The following is a 20,924-nucleotide window of genomic DNA, read 5'->3' as shown; positions in this document are numbered from 1 at the left end:
ACAACAATTTGTTGAAAAAACTGTTTCTTCCCCATTTAAGGCATTTTGGCTCTTGACCAAAGATCAGTGAAGTTAGGTAGATGGATTTGTGTCTGGGTTCTCAATTCTCCATTGATCTATGTGTCTTTGTTGTATAGTAGGTTTTGAGTCCAGGAAGTGAGAGGCCTCCTACTTGTTTGTTTTTTTTTAATAATGCTTTGCATATCCAGGAATTCTTCCTTTCCATATAAAATTAGTGATGAGTTTTCCCATCTCTTCAAAGAATGATGTTGGAAATGGATTGGGATTGCATTATATCTGTAGATTGCATTAAGTATTGTTGACATTTCCACAATGTTAAGACTTCTTATCCATAAGCAGGGTCTATTCCTCCATCTCCAGGTCTTTTTTGGTTTCCTGTTTTATAATTTTTCTTTGTATAGATCTTTTGTTTCTCCGATTAGATTTATTCCCCAATACTTCTTCTTTTGGGTGACTATTGTAAATGATATTGCTTTCCTGATTTCCTTTTCAGAGCTGTGTTTATTAGTATATAATATTCGATTGATTTTTGTGTATTGATCTTGTATCCTGCCACTTTGCTGAATCTTTCAATGAGTTCTAATAAAATTCTTACTGTGTCTTTGGAATTTTCTATTATAAGATCATATCTGCAAATAGAGAAAGTTTGACTGCTTCTTTGCCAATTTTGAGCCCTTAGTTTTCCTCTCTTGCACTATAGCTAAGGCTATTTGGCATTGATTTTTATGCATTCCATTTCATTTGTGACATTTTCAGATTTTCTTAGCTTCATACTTTGTTCATTTCATGTTCTAATTATGAGTGGATGTTTGCAACTGTTCTTATTTTGAGTTATGGTCATTTTGAGTAACTGCTGTAGAGAATTCTTATTCTCATCATTTTTGTTTTTAGTGAAAGATGAAGAGTCATCCTGTAATTAATACTCATGGGTGCATGTATATAAAATGTTCATGAGTTGGTTTAATAAAGTTTCAGGTTATGAAATTGCCTTATTTTAAAAAATAGTATTACATTCTCCATAATTCTCTTTTTATGTGGAGTTAGAAAGATGTGAGACTAAATTGGCACTTGTTTACTTAATTATAAATGTCTTATAATTATATTTTTGTCCTTTGAACCTGTAATTGTATTTTCTATTTGTTATAGACAAATGCTTCTAAAGAATTAAAAATTAAAATGCTCAATTAAATACTTTTAGCATTATTTATAAAACTTTAAATGTTAATCTACATTAATTAATCAACAATCAGTATTATAGTAAGTTTGGGAGCCTCAGTGATATAGGAGTTAAAGTACCCAGGTGGTAATCAAAAAGTTGGTGGTTTGAACCTACCTGCTGCTCTTGGGAGAAAGATGTGGCATTTTGTTTCTGTATAAAGATTTACTGCTTTGAAAACACTATTGGGCAATTCTTCTCTGTCCTATGTTGTTATTGTTATCACGACTTGTAGTGGCACTCTATGGGGTTTCAAAGAAGTGCCTGATGTATTTGAACTGCCGAACTGTGGCTAGTAGTTCAATGCTTATCCATCAGTGCCAAGCTAAGACTCTAGAAGGGGGGATTTATTGTTTATCTTAGATGGATCTTGGCTAAAAGTAGAGAATACCTTGCAGTTAGCAGTCCAGTGCTTATCCTACATTGCCACAGCAGGACTCCATTCTGCCTTATTGTTGTTGTTGTTAGGTGCCATCCAGTCAGTTCCAACACATAGAGACTGCACAGCAGAATGACACTTCCTGGTCTTGCGCCATAGGGCTGCTGAACGTTGGAATGGACTTCACGACACTGGTTATTGTAATAAACCTGATTGTTTGAGGAGGTTATCTAGTTCTTCTTCTTCTTTTATTTATTTATTTTTTGTCTATGCAAAGCAACTATTTGCATAGATATTAAAAGCGCTAATATTCCTAGCTAGTCTTCTCTGGTTTAGTTAGTAGAGTGGTAGATATTAAGGGTCATTTGTGTGAGGTTTTTGGCTAGGGTTGGTTTCATAATAAAAAAGAAGATAAGCAAAAATTTAGAAGAGTTGCCAGGTAGCTTTTCTCACTCCAGGAATCATCATCATTGTTGTTAAGTGCCATCAAGTCAATTCTGACCCATAGTGACCCTGTATAGGATTTCCAAGGAGCGGCTGGTGAGCTTGAACTACCGACCTTGCAGTTCAAATGACTTTGCAGTCTGACGCCTTAGCCCACAGCGCCACACCAGGACTCTAGGAATAGCTAGCTCTCTTTATATATATGTTATGTGTGTATACACGTATATTTAAAAAGTCCAGAGATGAAATGGAATCTGTGTTTCAGCGTCTGCCTCTGGAGTATACAAATCCATGCCATTCAGAATGTTTATTGAGTTCCTACTACGTATCAGACCTTGGTCTACAAGCTGAGGATATCGCAACGGATTTTTTTCAACCCCCTGGTCATATGGTGTTTGGAAAACAATGAATGTTGGCCTCCTGATTTTGAATCACCCCACTCATGCTTTTCTCAAAGTTATAAACCTAACAGTGAGAAGAAATAAAACCATCCATTAACCAAAACTTCACCAGCACTAGTGAGCAACAGTAAGCTGTTGTGGCAGAGAGTGGAGTATGGAAAGCTTAGGAAAAATGAATGTATGGTTTCAAAAAGAGCTGCAGAGCACAGAGACTATATAGACAAAGCATAAGCAAAGTCATTCCAGAAAGAAAAAACCAGGATTCAATGTGGGTCACTGCACCAGCTCAAAGAAAGGGAGTTGAATGTAATGGGATCAGAACCGACATCCATAGGAAAGCATTATTTCAGGGGCAGATGCAGATGCAGGTTAATGCTCTGGGCTGTAAGGTCAGTTTTCAGTTTGAATCGCAAGGTGGGCGGTTCAAACCTACCAGCCACTCCTTGGAAACTGTATACAGGGTTGCTATGATAGGAATCGACTCAATGGCACTAACAAAAGAAGGAAGTAAGAGGGGAAAAATAAGTGTCCTGTAAGATGAAGACTAAACCATCATAAAAACTGCATAGAGTGGGACAGAACTAATGGAAGACAAGAGAGTGCATTGTGACTAAGAACCCCACCATTAAATAAATAGGAGCAGAATAAAATAGGCCACATCTGTACAAAACTGGTACAAAAAATCTGAAAATATAATCAGTGCATTTTAACAGATAAAAACCCACTTTAAATAAACTCTGTAAACTTAGGCAAAGCTGTGACACAACATTGTAAACTGAATTGAATATTCTCATTTAGTTTTTTTTGGTGTATGAAATGAAAACCACTTTGAATTGTAAATGTAAAATGTAAGAATAAGAATGATCCTAAAAATGAAAAAAAAAAAAAAATGATTGGGGGTATGAAAAAAAATCAAATCAGAAATGAAGACGAAATTATAAGGTGTCCTAACATACCAGTATTTACAGTAAGTGTAATGGTCTAAACAAAGCAATTAAAAGAGATTGGAAGAATGGATTAAAAACAAGACACATGGGTCAACTATATGCTATCTACAAGAAACTTGCTTCAAATGTATTGAGAGAGGTGTGTTAAAGGAAAAAGGATAAAATCAGATATGTCATGCAAACACCAATCAAAAGAAATAGCAGTGAATATATTAATAGCAGATAAAGCAAAGTTGAGAATAAGCAAATTACCAGGGACAAGTCTGATGTACATCGATAAACAGGTCAATTAATAAAGATTACACAGCAGCCCTCAGTGCTTATACAGCAAATGATGGAGCTTCAGAATACATGAAGCAACAACTGACAGTACTAAAAGGAAAACTCAAGAAATTCACAATTAAAGTTGGGGACATCAACACCTCTCTCAGTAATGGAACATTTTCTCTCGGAAAATTCTCAAGAATATAGAAAAAGCACTCAGTGAGATCATCAATCAACAGAATCTACCTGACATTTATGAAACTCTCCACCCAACAGCAGCAGAATACACAGAATTCATTTGAAGGATCCATGAACATATACCAAGATAGACTACATCCTAGGTTATAGAGCAAGCTATAACAAATTAACAAGAATTGAAATTATGTCAAATATTCTGACCATAATGGAGTCTCATTAGAGATTAGTAACAAATGACAGGTAAAATAATTGGGGAGAATTTCATCTAAATGAGAATCTTGTTTCCCTGCCCTTTCTGATTTGTTACTAGCTTTTGGAACATGGGAGAATAGATACCTTTTATCTGACAATGTGCCAAAATGATAATAAGCATTCTAGTTAATCGTTGCTTGTGATAAATTGTCTCAATCTCCACTTTATTTTACAGCTTCTCTGTTAAAAGGACTAAAACATGCTAACATTGTGCTGCTTCATGACATCATCCATACCAAGGAGACGCTGACACTTGTGTTTGAATATGTGGTAAGTAAAATAAAAATTCAGTCTATTGGTATCTGAGTGGAATTCTTGCAATATTGCTGTTGGTGTTGTTAGGTGCCATTGAGTGGATTTTCAACTCATAGCAACCTATGCTCCATAGGGTTTTCTAGGCTGTGTTCTTTCTGAGAGCTCTGGTAGTTCCCATAAAGTAGATTATGCGTTGGGCAGCTAACCAAAAGATCATCAGTTCAAGTACACCCTGTGCTCTCCAGGAGAAAGATAAGGCTTTCTTCTCCTGTAAAGATTAACAGCTTCGGAAACCCTATATCTATCTTGTCACTATCAGTCAGAAACAGCTTGGCTGCATGTAGCAGCAATCTTTATGAGAACAGACAGCCAGCTTCTTCTCTCTGTGGAGCCCTAGGTGGGTTCGAACTGCCAAACTTTTGATGCTACCAGGGCTCCTTAAAGGTGCTTCTGAGAAACTAATTTATAAGTCAAAAAACCAAAACACAACAGTATTGTTGAGTAAATTGCCTTTGTGGTCACTAATAATGAGTTCCACTTTTTAGGTTGCTGTGCCGCTTTAGGATACGTACTGGACTGCTAACCATAATGTTGGCAGTTCAAACCCCCACCAGTCACTTCATGGAAACACTATACAGTGTCGCTGTGACTTGGGGTCAACTCAACAGCACTTAGCAACAATAACAGCATGCTCCGGTGGTGGTGTAGAGTAAGCACTAGACTCTTAACTGCTAGGTCAGCCGTTGAAACTCACCAGTCTCTCCACAGGAGAAAGATGAGGCTTTCTGCTCTTGTAAAGACTTACAGCCTTTGAAACCGTATGCAAAGCCACTATGAGTTTGAATTGACTCAATGGCAGTGCGTTTGGTGTTTTGTTTATTCTGAAGTAACTATTTCACTTAACACTTTAGAATTGCAGTTCTGCGTAGAATAGGAGTCCAGTAAAAGATACTTGGATGATATATATCTTTTAAAAATATCCAGAAAAGTGCAAAGTTGAATTTTCATCATATGTATTAACTACTTTTAACCTGTTTGTTGCTCTGTCATTTTTAAGTTTATTAAACAACATGCTGATGATCACTCTATCAGAGGAAGTTCACACAACAATAAAGATGTCTTCTTTGGATGTGTTGCTTGGAGTCTCAGAAGCATCTTTATCAAGATGTACTTAGTGGCAGAAAGCCTGCTGCTTAAAATTTAGACTTCATGGTTTCCCCCTCAGTTGGTGTTTCAGCTATTAATTAAAACTTCCAATTTGCATATCACACAATATAGTGATCTTATTGTGTTGAGACTATTACTGCTAGAAGACTAGGACTTGAACTCATAATTAATCTTTCTCCGTTTCCCTTAGAAAAACATATGGTATTTGTGTAGCACCACTTCAGCATTTAACTGTGGATCATGAAATGTAACCATGATAATTAACATCCCAGTTTTCGCAGATGGATCTGAGAACATGTAATTTATAAGATACAGATGACACTGGTAGAGACTTTTGCTGAGAAGAATCGCTGTTGCTATTGTGACTGTATTAAGATCCTATTTTGTAATTACCACACTGTTTTTTTCTGAAAACTGGAAGAGTTTTCTATTTTCCTTCGAAATATGTAATAGAAAGAATATTTGCAACATTTTTATCTTGCTAATATCTGCCTGTGTCTATTTGCTATCAAAATTGTTGTCTTATAGAGATGGCATTTATCTTGTCTATTTACATATAAATGATAGATATATTTAAATGATATGGTAATTTGGCTACGAGGACAGCTAGAGCTTAGCAGTTGCATATATTACATGTTACCAAGAATGGATGCAGATTCAGACATCAATGTAGATATAATTTCTTTTGTTTAATTGATGATTTTGGAGTCAATAATGTGCTTAGCTGACTTAGAATTTGAATTTTTGATTCATGTTTTCTCGTAATATCTAGTTTACGTATTTCAGATATCTAGCCTTTTCTTACTGTACTCGACTAGCTTCTATAATGTTTTGTAGAAAAGAGATTTTTAAAACATACTTGCTCCCACCCTCCAAAATAGATAGTTAAAAAGAAGAAAAAATGTTTGGAACATAAAATCAAGGACAGTGATAGAGAAACTAGCAAAAATAATGTAAAAATATGCCCTCAGCAGTTTGAAAGAATAATAAGTCAGTTATTTAGCTACACATATGTATATTGGATCAACTACCATTTGATCATTTTATATTTTATGAAACTTACCAAATAAAAGGAAATAAATTCATTGTCCTTTAATAGTAACTAAATCATTAAGACTGACTTTTAACCATAATCATTCTTTTTTAATGAAAATTACTGTGGTCTCAATTCAATCATACCATGGCTGAACAAATACCATATTCTACTGGCAGCATTTCCCCCTACCATTTCTGAGGGAATTAAGGTTATACCATATATGCTATCGCTTACACTGTTCTCTCTTAACAGAATGAACAAACTGTTGTCATTTATAGTTTATGATTGCTCTGCTTCTTCTGTTCTTCACTCTGTCTGTATTCTTTACCTCCCCATATTTCTCTGGAAACCTGGTGTGGCATTGCAGAATAAGTAATGAACTGCTAACCACAGGAAGGTGGTTCAAACCTACCAGCTGCTCCTTGGAAACATTGTGGGGACTGACTGAAGGACACTTAACAACAACAATGCATTTCTTTTACTTCTATCCTTTTTTTTTTCTATCTCTTTCTTTTTATTTCATCTCTTATCATTTTGCTACCTTTGCTGAAGACCTTTCCTGCTGCTACACCTGAGATATATTTGTTACTTTGAAGTAAACACTTTATAATCAATACAAGCAATTTGATTTTGGTAAAAGAAGAAATTTGGGGTATAGTAATATTTTATGAGCGTCTCCCCAGTTAGGAAGTGGAAAGAGTAAAGTCCTTGATGGGATTAGCTTGCCTGTGTGGCATCTGCCCAGTACAATAATAGCTTCCTTGGATAGTGCCTACATTTCGAGTTTTCTTTCATTTTATTTATAATTTATAAATATGCAAATATCTCAGGGAGAATTAGGCTCTTAATATACTTTTATGAAGTTTGCTTTCCTCCCAGTATCTTACTGAAATGAACTCTGCTCTTTTCTTGCAAGTTACATAGCAGTGGGCTAGGAATGAAATACCTTAGGAATTAGAGTTTAAGTGAGGGACAAAGTATGGGAACACTGAATGTTCTAAAATTGGGAAAGGTGTGCGACAAGGTTGTGTTCTTTCACCATACTTACTTATTCAACCTGTATGCTGAGCAAATAATATGAGAAGCTGGGTTCTATGAAGAAAAACGTGGCGTCAGGATTGGAGGAAGACTTATTAACAACCTGTGATATGCAGATGATACAACCTTGCTTGCTGAAAGTGAAGAGGACTTGAAACATTTACTGATGAAGATCAAAGAGCACAGCCTTCGGTATGGGTTGCATCTCAGTGTCAAGAAAAAAAAAATCCTCACCACTGGACCAATAAACAACATTCTTAGCAACGGTGAAAAGGTTGAAGTTGTCAAGGACTTCATTCTTCTTGGATCAACTATCAACACTCGCGGAAGCAGCAGTCAAGAGATCAGACGATGTATTGCATTGGGCAAATCTGCTGCACAGGAACTTTTTAAAGTGTTGAAGAGCAGAGATGTCAGCTTGAGGACTAAGGTGCGCCTGACTCAAGCCATGGTATTTTCAATAACCTCATATGGATGCGAAAGCTGGACAGTGAATAAGGAAGATTGTAGAAGAATTGATGTCTTTGAGTTATGGTGTTGGAGGAGAATACTAAAAGTGCCATGGACTGCCGAGATAACCAGTAGATCTGTTTTGGAAGAAGAGCAGCCAGAGTGCTCCTTGGAGGCCAGGATGGCTAAGCTTCATCTCTCATACTTTGGACATATTGTCAGGAGGGAACAGTCGCTGGAGAAGGATGTCATGCTGGGTAAGATGGAGGTTCAGAGGAAAAGAGGAAGACCCCCAATGAGATGGATCGGCCAAGTGGCATCATTGATGGTGTCAAGTGTGACAGCGGTAGTGAGGTTGGCCCAGGATCGGACATTGGTTCGTTCTGCTGTGCATGGGGTCTCTCTAAGTCGGTTCCGACTCGATGGCACCTGACAACAACAAGAAGTGAGGGACATAGGGTGCCATGAGGCAAGGAGCAACTGTTGGACTCAAACCTTCAACCTTGTGATTAGCAGTCCAGTGCTTATCCTACGGAGTCACAGTGTTGCCCATAAGTCACAGTATTACCCCATAATTTCTGTTGTGGTCTATTCAAACACTCACACTCACACACACACACACACACACACACACACACACACACACACACTCTCTCTCTCTCTCTCTCTCCCTCCATACCCCACATAAATACAGAATTTTGTTATGTTGTAAGTCCTAAAATCTATAGTATGGTCACTCTGTAGTATAAACACTGGGCTGCTAACCATAAGTTCAGTGTTTTGAGCCCACTGGCTACTCCTGGAGGAAAAGATGAGGCTTTCTCCTCCTGGAAATATCAACAGTCTTGGAAACCCTATGAAAAATCACTATGAGTAAGAACTGACTCAACAGCATTTACCAACAGTAACAGCAATACAACAGACATCAACAATACAATTAAACATTTTGAAATAAAATTACCTATACTTAATGATAATAGTGCTATGAATTGGGATGCTAATCTCATGGTCAACAGCTCGAAACTACCAGCTGTTCTGCGGATAAAAGATGAGGCTTTCTGCTCCCGTAAAGAATTACAGCCTTGGAAACCCTGTATAGTGTTGCTATGAGTTGGCACCAACTCCACGCCACATAACAACAACAACATTCTTAATGATTGAGTCCTGGTATGGTGTTGTGGGTTAATGCACTGGGATGAAAGGTTAGTTTGAACCCAAGTTCAGTGGTTCAAGCTCACCAGCTGCTCCTTGGAAACCCTACACAGGGCTTCTATGAGTCAGAACTGACTCGACAATAACAACAACATACTTAATTATGGAGTCCTGGTGTGGCGCTATGGATTAATGCGCTGGACTGCAAAGTTGGTTTGTTCTGCAAGGTCGTTGGTTCAGTCTCACCAGTCCCTCCTCAGAAACCCTATATAGGGCCCCTATGGGTCGGAACTGACTCAACAGCAGTTCACAACAACAAACTTAATTATGGCATTTCCATAAAAGCTATACTGCATGTTTAAGAAATATTAACACCAAAGTCAAATGTTCATTTCTAGTAAACATTAGTTTCTTTAAAACACTTCCTTGTAATTTTTGTACCTTTTTTGAGGGAGGGAACAGATGAAAGTTAAGGAGTATAGGAAAAGGCAATACCCTATGCCTATTGAAATCCTTAGATATGAAGAAGGAAAATAATGTATAAAATAATTTAAGACTCACTAGGTACTATTGATTTTTTTCATTTTGACTTTACAATTAAGTTTTCAAGTGCTTTTTGAGATATCTGTGTAATCCCAGTCCTAAAAGTGAAAGGTTCATATTTATGATAATGTGTATGCATATAGATATAGATAGATGGATAGTTTTTTCTGTTTCTTGCTTTAAAAAGCACTCTAAGCCTCGCTGATTTATATTATTCCCACAAATGACATTTTAGGTTGCATAAAAGCCTTTTGAGGGCCAGAGTAATGAAAAAAATGATGAAGAGTTAGTGATGTGAAAGAATTGTTGAGAAAATGAGTTTGGAGGTCATTATTAAGGTGATTCCGTGCATAATAGGATATTGATAGGGTAGGCTATCTCATAAGTAGTATGAAAAGCTGCTAAAAGGTTCTGAAGTTTAGATTTTTATAAACTCTGAAAACGTGGAGATGTGATGATCTAGAAGTTGCAAGGTTAAGAACAAGCTGGAAACTATGGTCCTTGGTTGCTCTTGTCTCAGTCATGTTATACATTGGCCCCTGTGATGCATATCACCTTCCTCAGGTGTCTGTCAAATACAAAGGAACATCTAACCTAGAGTGGCTGAATTCCCATTAGGGCAGTCTGTATTCATAATGGTGTAAAATTGTTGTTAAAATAAAATGAAACAAAACCAGTGGCTGTTTAGTCAATTTTGATTCATGTGTTTCAGAGTAGCACTATACTCTGGATTTTTTTTTATTGTTTTCAGTGAAAGCTTACACAACCAATTGGTTCCTATTTAATAACTTCTATACAAATTGTTAAACGATATTAGTTATGTTTTTCACAATGTGTCTTTAATGGGTATCTGCTTGTTTTGTTTCCAGTACTCTGTTTACTCTGCCCTCTTCTCATTTTTGCCTGTTGACATTTTGGTCTCATACAGATGATGTTTTTAATGGAGTACTGTACTCAGTGGTGTGCCATTCTGTTATTTCTCTAAAAGGTGACTTTTGGGGATATTATCTGTTCAGGGTTTAAAAAGTATCTCAAGGCAGTAGTCTCAGGGAGTCCTCTAGTCTCAACTGGGCCACTAAGCCTCCACTGTATAAGAATTTGAGTTCTGTTCTGTAGTAGTGCATCATCTGGTTCCAATCTCAGGGTAGGTGAGGCCGTGACTTAGGTAGGCTATTAGTCCTATAGACTAGCTTCTTTTTGATACTGTTTCGTACTTTCTTCTTTGCTTATAGTGAGTGATGGTAGTGGTTGTGGTGTGCCTCAACTCACTAGGAATGCAGGATGTGAACTTTGTGATGCTAATTGTCTGAGTTGTCTCATGTGACTAAGATCCTAAGCCAGAAAACTATTCTCTTTAAGATGTTTGGTTGTATCTGGGAAGAATCTGTAAGTGTGTCCTTTATGAATATATAAATGTGCACACATATATAGCATGTGCATGTTCAGCTAGATACTTCTATATGTGTACACATATAAACTCATTTATACTTGTTATGTTAAGTACCATTGGGTCTATTCCAACTCATAGTGATCCTGTTCACAAGAGAATGATACATTGCCCAGTCCTGTATTATCTTTGAGCATTATTGTTCCTGCCATGTCAGTCCATCTTGTTGGGGGTCTTCTTCTTTTCACTGACCTTCCACTTTATCAAGTCCTTCTCCATGGTCTGATCCTTCCTGACAGGCTGTCCAGAGTATGAGAGATGAAGTCTTGTTATCCTTGCTTTTAAGGAGTATTCTGTCTGTACTTCTGACATTTGTTTTTCTTCTGATACTCTGTGGTATTATCTTGCAATATTATATTTCAATATTCTTCACCAACACCATAATTCAAATGAATCAGTTCTTCTGCGGGCTTCTTTAGTGTTTGTCCAACTTTCATATGCATATGAAATGATTAAAAATACCACATTCTTTGCCCTTTAACACTTTAAAGAGGTCTTTGCAACAAATTTGCCTAATGCAATATGCCATTTGATGTCTTGACTGCTGTTTCCGTGCGTGAGTGTTGGTTGTGGATAGACAAGTGAGCATTTCCAGTGCAGCATCAATTTGTTCAGAGATTTCAGTTTGAATACTGTCAATTCCTGGAGCCTTGTATTTCACCAATGCCTTCAGTGCAGCTTGGACTAATACTTTCAGTACTATTGGTTCTTGATTATATGCTATTTCGTGAAATGATTGTGCACCGACCAATTGTTTTTGGTACATGTACTGTGTGTTCCTTCCATCTTCCTTTAATGCTTCTTGTGTCACTCAATATTTTGCACATTGAATCCTTCAGTATTGTAACTCCAGACTTCAGTTTTTTCTTTAGTTTTTTTTCTGTTTTCTGTAGTTTTTCAGTTTGAAAAAGCTGAGAATGTTCTTCCCTTTTGGTCTCTAACTCCAGGTCTTTGCACATTTCATTATAATATTTTGTCTTCTTGAGCTGCCTTTTGAAATTTTCTGTTCAGCTCTTTTACTACATCATTTCTTCTAGTACTTTAGCTTCTCTATTCTCAAGAACAAGTTTTAGAGTCTCTTTTGACATCCATTTTTTTTCCTTTCCTGTTTTTAATGACCTTTTGCTTTCTTTATAGATGATATTCTTGATGTCATCCCACAGTTCTTTTGGTCTTCGATCACTGGTGTTAATGTATCAAGTCTGTTCTTGAGATGGTCTCTAACTTAAGTTGAAATATATTCAAGGTAATATTTAGGGTCTTGTGGATTTGCTTTGATTTTAAGTTTTAGCCTGAAAATTAGCAAATAAGCAGTTGATGGTCTTTTCCAAAGTTGTCCCTTGGCCTTGTTTTGACTGTTGATATTCTCCATTGTCTTTTACTCCTTATGTAGTCTGTTTGATTCCTGTAGATTCCATCTGGTGAGGTCCATGTGTATAGTCACCATTTTTGTTGAAAAAGGTATTTACAATGAACAAGTCATTGTTCAGAATTCTACTTGCAATATCCAGCATTGTTTCTACCATCAAGGCTATCTTTTACTACTTTGTATCCAACTTTTGTGTTTCAAGCAGGAATAATTATTAATGCATCTTTATTTCATGTTTGACCAATTTCAGACTGAAGAAGTTGGTAGAATTCTTCAATTTCATCATCATTAATTCTTGTGGTTGGTATGTACATTTGAGTAACAATGATATTAATTGGTATACCACAACAACAACAACATTGTAGGTGTATGGATATTGTCCTATCACAAACAACATTGTGCTTCAAGGTAGATCTTGAAATACTCCATTTGCTGATGAATATGACACCATTTCTCTTGAATATTTGTCATTCTCAGCATAGTATACCATATAAGTGTTCAATTAAAAATGACCAGTGCCAGTCATTTCATCTCAGTAATGCATTGGATATCAATCTGTATGCATTCCATTTTATTTTTGATGAGTTCCAATTTTTCTAGGTTTGTATTTCATACATCCAAGGTTGCAGTAATTAATGGATGTTTGTGGTTGTTTCTTCCCATTTTGAATTATGCCATATTAGCAAATGAAGGTCTTCAAAGCTTTCCTCCATTCATGTCATTAAGGGTAACTGTACTTTGAGGAGGAAGTTCCGTCCCCATCACATTCTGAGTTCCTTCCAAGCTGAGGGGCTTATCATCTTGTACTGTGTCTGACAATGTTGTGCTGCTGTTCACAGATTTTCAGTGGCTAATCATTCAGAAGTGGTGTGTCTCTCTGTCTTCCTAGTTTGTCTTAGTCTGGAAGTTCTGCTGAAACCTGTCACCATGGGTGCCCCTGCTGATATTTAAAATATTGGTGGCATAGCTTCCAGCATCACAGCAACACACAAACCACCATACTACTGCAAACTGGCAGACAAGTGATGGGCATCTATACTTACTTGTTTAGTTATGGTTATGTTATTGTTGTTGTTAAGTGCCATCGAGTTGATTCTGACCCATAGCAACCCTGTATATGGTTTCCAAGGAGCAGCTGGTGAGCTTGAACTACTGACCTTGCAGTTCAAATGACTTTGTGGCCTGATGCATTAACCCACAGCGCCACACCAGGACTCCATTTATGATTATAAACCTTCATATTTTGTGGGAATTTCAATGACAGTGATATTTTTGAAGTAGATCACCAGACCGTTCTTCTGTGATGCTTCTGGATAGACTCAATCCACCTACTTTTTGGTTGCAGCCCATTGGTTAACTATTTAAGCCATCTTTTTGTGTGTTTTGCTGTTGTTGTTTTTTTCTGTGTAAGTTTAAAACTTGAAAGAGAAATATAGAATATAGCCCAGGATCTTTGGCTCCCAAGATTTATTTATATGCCAAAGACAAATAAGTGCCACATCAGCTGTTTAATACAATGCTGAAATATTTATAACAGGATCCATAGTGAAAATAAGACTAATAGTAAACATGATTATGTAAATATATGTTGACAGTAGTTAAGCTCAGAGCCATTCTGTTCAATGTTAAATGACATGAGATGGGCACAGGGTAGCAATACTTTTCATTACACATTTCATAATTATGTGTAAGGAGAAAAACAAGAACCAACTTGTAGCTAATCATGGTTTTTTGAGGCATAATTATTTTATCTCTTCCACTGTTCTCTAAGCTAATGAAATATTCCAAGCCAGTGTGAAACTTATAAATTAAAAATCTTGTATTTCACATGAAAAAAAATATATATAAATTGTTTATATATAAAACTTTCTTTACTTTCTACAAAGTGCTCACAGATGTTATTTCATTAATTTCCGCCTTTGTGTCATAATCCCTTTACTGAGTGAAAATATTGTTTATAGAATTTAAAGTAGATTTACTAGAATCACTCAGCTAACTTAAAATGGTCAGACTGAGACTTTTTACGTAAATCCCTGTTCTTCCATATTTATTCTGCAGTTTGCCTGTATTTACTGTCTTCATAGGTTTTTGCATGATTGTGTGATGTATGAAGTGTTGGCATATGGGACTAGAAGTTGAGCAATATGTTTCATGTTTTCACCATGCCATACAATTTCTTCATTATTTAGTTTCTCTGCCTCATGCATTTTGATTTCTAAATCTATGAAGAATGCTTTAATTTTCATGATTGATATCTCATCTGATCTCAAAACTCATGGTGCTCTATCATTTTTATTTCAGAACAAAACTATACTGGGGGTGATGGAATATTTTTTTGCTTTCAAGTTAGATAATGTGTGTGTATTTTCTTGGGTCTAGACTGGAAGTAGCCAGCCAGGTTCTGAAACTGGAAAACCAGTTAGGAGGGTGTTGTATAATCTAAGTGAGATGATGTCAGCAGTGGAGGTGGTGAGAAGTGGTGTAGGACTCTGGATGTGCTTCTAAAATTGAGCTAATAGGATTTGACATGAAATTTAAGACACAAAGAGGAATCAAGCTGCTCCAAGATTTTTCACTTGAACCACTAGAATACATGAGCAACTATGAAGAAAGATTGGAAATACTATAGGAGAAGCAGTATGGGCAAAGTTAGAGCTCAGTTTTTAAAAGAACGATGCTATTATGCCTCCAGGTGCAGAGTTCACAAGGTGGTAGGATATATGAGTCTGGAGTTTGGATGAGATCACCATGTGTGGCAGTTACTACAGTGGTGGGTCTCAGTGAGCCATGGATTTTGGTGTTCATATCATTGTGCAGTGTTTGCTCTTTAAGGTTTGGCTTCTGGTGGTGGTGGTTATGTGCTCTGGAGTTGGTTCCGACTCATAGCCACCCTGTACAGGGTTTCCAAGGCTATAAATCTTCATGGGAGCAGAAAGCCTCATCTTTCTCCCGCAGAACAGCTGGTAGTTTAGAACTGCTGACCTTACGGTTCACAGCCCTATTCGTAACCACTATGCTACCAGAGCTCCTTGGTTAGGCTGAGCCTGTAACTTTATTTAACAGCAAAGCAATATGGTGGAAGTGAAACTGTGCCATTTCTGGACTGAACCTTTAGGAAGGCATGACATATTCTACTTTTTATGAGTGTTGTTAAGTGCTGTCGAGTCAGTTCTGACCCACAGCAATCCTGTATAGAGTTTCTGAGGAGTGGCTGGTGAGCTTGAACAGCCAACCTTGCAGTTCAAACAGCTTTGCAGTCTGGCACATTAACCCCACAGTTCCACATCAGGACTCTGGGATCTATGAGTAGCCATTACGATTTCCAATTATTCTACTGAAGAAACCTTTGTAGCGAGGCTGTGTGGAGAGTGAGAGGCCCTGAGGATACATGGCAGAGATCTGATGAGTCCAGTAGACAGTTGAGCTAAAGTTCTAGGCATATGATCTCATTTGCCCAGCCATCCTAAGGTGTCAGATGTGAAATTAAGAAGTCATCTTGGGTAGAAAGATAAAAGATCATTTCAGAGATGAATGGTTGCAGCCTTGGCTAGTTTGTTACGCAGTAGTTGATAACCAGTACACCTAATGAATGGGTAAATATGGAAAATAGTAGAGATTTCCATGGACTGAACACTGGGACACTCCCAGACTAAAGGTCACAGTGATAAGGATCAACCAGCAAAGGATAATGAAACACAGCAGTCTGTAAAGATTTTTCTTATTCTTAGATAAAAATAATTTCATTGGAGTTTCCAGGCTAAATAGACTGAATTTCACAGAGCTGTCACTCAAGTGCTTTGCAGAATGCCTGGCACACAGTAGATGCTTAGCAAATGCTTTTTATATGAATGAATGAGGGCTATTTGGAGTTGGAAGAATAAGAGAAGATAACAGTTTTATTACTTAAAGGCAAACAACTAAGAGAAAAGAAAACTACTTAACTCAAATTTCACCTTTATTTTCCCTCTGAAAGCAAATGCTCTTTCAAGTAGACAATTTAAACAAATCTGAAGTCAAAGTAATTAGAACAGACCTCAGACAATGAATTTGTCTGAGACCTCCTAGTTGTGTCAAAAGGATTAAATTATCTGGCTGCTCTGAATGAGTGGAGAATCAGTCAGGGTTCTTTCCATTGCAAGCAACATAAATTGTACCTGACTGACAATCTGAAAAGTTAATTGTAAGGTTTGCAGACCTGATAGGAAGACTTTGAAAATGAGCAGGTGCAATGTGAAGTTGAGTAGCAAGTACCAGAGCAGAGATCATGCCATGGAAACCTGCACTGAGGACCCTGCTGCATCTCAGAGCATTGTTACCAGACGCTTTCTTGGACTCTACTACCCTGGATATTCTGAGTGACTACATATTATTGCTTCTGCTGATATGTCAGAGGGCATCTACATGCCCCTGCTTCTTAGACTTGTTAGATCTCCACTCTGTCAGGATTGCTTGTGTTTGTTGGCAGTGACTAGGTCAGATGCTCATATTTAGACCACACCGGAGCCTGAGAAAGTGAGTGTTTGCCTTTGACTTTAAAGACATGTGGACCTGACTTCTCACCAAGGTTCATTAGATACATAGGGAATACATTTCAGAGTGCTCTCTATGTATCGTTGGAGGAAGACCCCCAACGAGATGGATCAGCCAGGTGGCATCATTGATGGCGTCAAGTGTGGCAGCGTTAGTGAGGTTGGCCCAGGATCGGACATTGTTTCGTTCTGCTGTGCATGGGGTCGCTATGAGTCAGTTCCAACTCAATGGCACCTGACAACAACAACAACAACAACAACAACAACAACAACAACAACAACAACAACAACATTTCAGAGACAGACATCCCTCTCATTCCTGCTCTCTCCCCGCCCCTCCACAGAAATAAAACATTTCATAATCCTCCACTAGAATAAAACCATTATCCAGTTCCACATAAGTTACATCTAGAAAATGGAAAGGATTGCAGGCTGTATATTCATGAAACCATTGTTTATAATCTTTTGAGAAATTATTGAGAATTCAGTGGGGAAATAAGAGAGTGCTTGTTTTAAAAACGTGATAGGGAATACACCTCTGAATCTATAGCTATAGTAGCCTAATAGAGAACATAAGGAAATTTCAAAAGTAGGCTTTTAGAGTTTAAGGTATAATAAGCTTCACTCCCTTTGTGTAAGAAATAGTGTTATTTCTCGTTTTCAGCAAGGTTTATGACAAACTCTCACAAAATCTTTATAAACAAAATATAAATGAAAGCCAATTGTTGAAAGATTATTGTTTTTTTACGTTTTCCTCTGCTTTAACAACTTTAATGTCTATTGATTAATGAATGGATATCAGCATGGAAATAAGAGTCTGTAGGGGTGTGCTAAAGGCCATTGTCCTTGACCATGTCCTGTTTGATACTTCTATTATTGACGCAGATGAAGATAGGATGATGATGTGCTTGACCTGTTTGTATGTGTGTTGTAGCTGGGAGCCATAATTAACACTTGGGTTGATGGAATCAAGGGTCAACACAGAATCTGATGAATCGATAATTCTTAAACCTAATTATCTTAACCTTTATAACCTAAGCTATAGAAAAACAGGATCCAGGAAAGTTAACTTAAAATGAGTCTGTCCACAACAAAAAGCCTAGTAATTTATTTGTCTCTGCATGAGCAACAATGGAATGCAGTCACAACACAAGATAATGCATATATAGAGCAAGAGATGTGGAAACTGCATTGTATTCCAGCTTATCATGCCTCTTGTGTAAGCACTACAGACAGTGTGGGGTACTGTGTTTGGACAGAAGCTGAAGCAGAAAGGAGTATGCACAGAGGAGGATTAATAATAAGATAGGGAGAGGGCTGTTAACTATGTGCACCTACACATAGTTGTGTAGGTGCTAGGAATCTTTATCCAGTAAAAGTGGAACATTTAGCAGAGGAAACAAAAAGTAACATATGAGGGAGGCTTCTAAAAGATCATGGAAATGTGGCATTGAAAGATAACAGAATTTTACCATGAACTTTTTGAAGCCTCCTTATGTGTATTTCCGGTGGATTGTTGTTGTTATTGTTGTCAGGTGCCATCGAGCTGGAACCGACTCATAGCGACCCCATGCACAGCAGAACGAAATGATGTCCGATCCTGGACCAGCCTCACTGCCACTGCCACATTTGAGTCCATCAAAGCTGCCACCTGGCCAATCCATCTCATTGGGGGTTTTCCTCTTTTTCTCTGACCCTCCATCTTACCAAGCATTCCAGATGGATAGAGGGAACCAAATGTGAGCTTTGGAGAGGCTGGTTTTGACTGAATCCTAGAAAGAATGTCAGAATGTTTTGTCTTATCTGTAAATTACATTCAATACCATGAAGTTTAATGAGCACTTTATCATTAGTAGTATCCAAGTTAAGGATGAGTGAATCTACATTCAAGGTTCCATAGGGAGGGTTCTGTCATAGGCAGGGTTTTCTAGAGAAGCAAAACAAGTGGTATATATGTGTATATATGTTATATGTTTAATTCAGTATTGAGGTAATGGCCCACAATTGCACAGTCCCTGTTCCCCAGTGGAAGAGAGAGTGAGGGTCCTTCCTGTGTGTCCATTATATTGGGAACAGACCAGACTCTCAAGGAAGCATCCCTTTAATTGATTGGCTGCTCATAGCTGTTCATCATAGAGTTAGCTATGCTTATATTAGGTTTCATCACCATGGGAATAAGCACATCACAACTACCGGAAATCCTAGCCAAGCTGACACAAAACCCTAACCAATATACGTTCCTAACCTGAGATATCTGCATGGGATTAAAATACAGAATTTAAATATGTTATGCAGTTCCTTCTTTCTTGTCTTCTCAATGACTTTTTGCTTTCTTCATATATAATGTTCTTGATGTCATCCCAAAAGTCTTCTGGTCTTCGTTCTTCAGTGTTTAATGTATCAACTCTGTTTTCAGATGATCTCTAAATTCAGGTGGGATATATTCAAGTTCATATTTTGGCTCTCGTGGACTTGTTTTCATTTTCTTCAGCTTCAGTTTGAATTTGCATATGAGTAATTGATGGTCTGTTCCACAGTCTGCCCTGGTCTTGTTTTCACTGATGATATGGAGCTTTTCCATCGTCTCTTTCTGCAGATGTAGTCAATTTGATTTTTGTGTATTCCATCTGGTGAGGTCCATGTGTACAGTCGTCTCTTATGCTGTCTAAAGAAGGTATTTGAAATGAACAAATCATTGATTTTGCAGAAGTCTATCATGGGATCTCCAGCATCATTTCTATCACCAAGGCCGTATTTTCCAAGTACTGATCCTTCTTTGCTCCCAACCTTTGCATTCCAGTCACCAGTAATGATCAATACATCTTGATTGCATTTTTGATCAATTTCAGATTGAAGAAGTTGGTAGAATTCTTCTATTTCATCCTCATTGGCTTTAGTGGTTGGTGCGTATATTTGAATAATAGTGGTATTAACTGGGCTTCCCTGTAAGCGCATGGATATTATCCTATCACAGGCAGTGTTGTACCTCATGACTGATCTGGATATGTTCATTTTGACAATGAATTCAACACCATTCCTCTTCAATTTGTCATTCCCGGCATAGTAAACCATGTGGTTGTCAGATTCAAAATAGCCAATACCAGTCCATTTTAGCTAACTAATGCCTAAGATATCGATGTTTATGAATTCCATTTTATTTTTGACAGTTTCCAAGTTTCCCAGATTTATACTTCATACATTTCATGTTCCAGTTTTCAGTGGATGTTTACAGTTGTTTCTCTTCATTTTGAGTTGTGCCGCATCAGCAAATGAAGGTCCCGTGGGCTTTTCTCTCAGGGGCTTTACTCCATGTCATCATGGTCAACTCTACTTTGAGGAAGCATCCCTTCCCCAGTCACATTTTGAGTGCCTTCCAACCTGAGGGACTCATTTTCTGGCACTATATCTAACAGTGTTTCTCTGCTATTCATAAGGTTTTCAGTGACTAAATATTCGGAAGTAGTTTGTCACTCTTTCTTCCTAGTCGGTCTTCATCTGGAAGCTCATCTGAAACCTGTCCACCATGGGTGACCCTGCTGATATTTAAAATACTGGTGGCATAAATGGCCGACTGATTGGAAGAGATCCATATTTGGGTCAAAGAGAGGTGACCCAATGGAATGTGGAAATAATCGGACAATCTCTTTGATATCCCATGCGAGTAAAGTTTTACTAAAGGTAATACAGAAATGGCTACAATCATACATTGACAGAGACCTTCCAGAGATTCAAGCCGGATTCACAAGAGGCCGTGAAATGAGGGATATCATTGCTGATGTCCGATGGATCTTGGCTGAAAGCAGAGAATATCAGAAA

The 20,924-nt window shown here is 37.5% G+C and overlaps 1 protein-coding gene across 4 annotated transcripts in view; it reads left to right on the top strand.

Annotated features, from left to right (window-relative positions):
- The window catches only part of CDK14 (cyclin-dependent kinase 14), an 819,631-nt gene that overhangs the window by 336,780 nt on the left and 461,927 nt on the right, over nt 1–20,924 (top strand). For all 4 annotated transcript variants that reach the window (XM_006834309.1, XM_006834307.1, XM_006834310.1 and 1 more), the window contains one exon: nt 4,298–4,392. In XM_006834309.1, coding sequence (XP_006834372.1) covers nt 4,298–4,392 — 95 coding nt within the window. The remainder of the gene's footprint in view (nt 1–4,297; nt 4,393–20,924) is intronic.

This window comes from Chrysochloris asiatica, unplaced genomic scaffold (genome assembly GCF_000296735.1).
Source record: "Chrysochloris asiatica unplaced genomic scaffold, ChrAsi1.0 scaffold00010, whole genome shotgun sequence".
Taxonomy (NCBI): Eukaryota; Metazoa; Chordata; class Mammalia; order Afrosoricida; family Chrysochloridae; genus Chrysochloris; species Chrysochloris asiatica.
The sequence above is the reverse complement of the archived record's forward strand: the minus strand, read 5'-3'. Positions and strand labels throughout refer to the sequence as shown.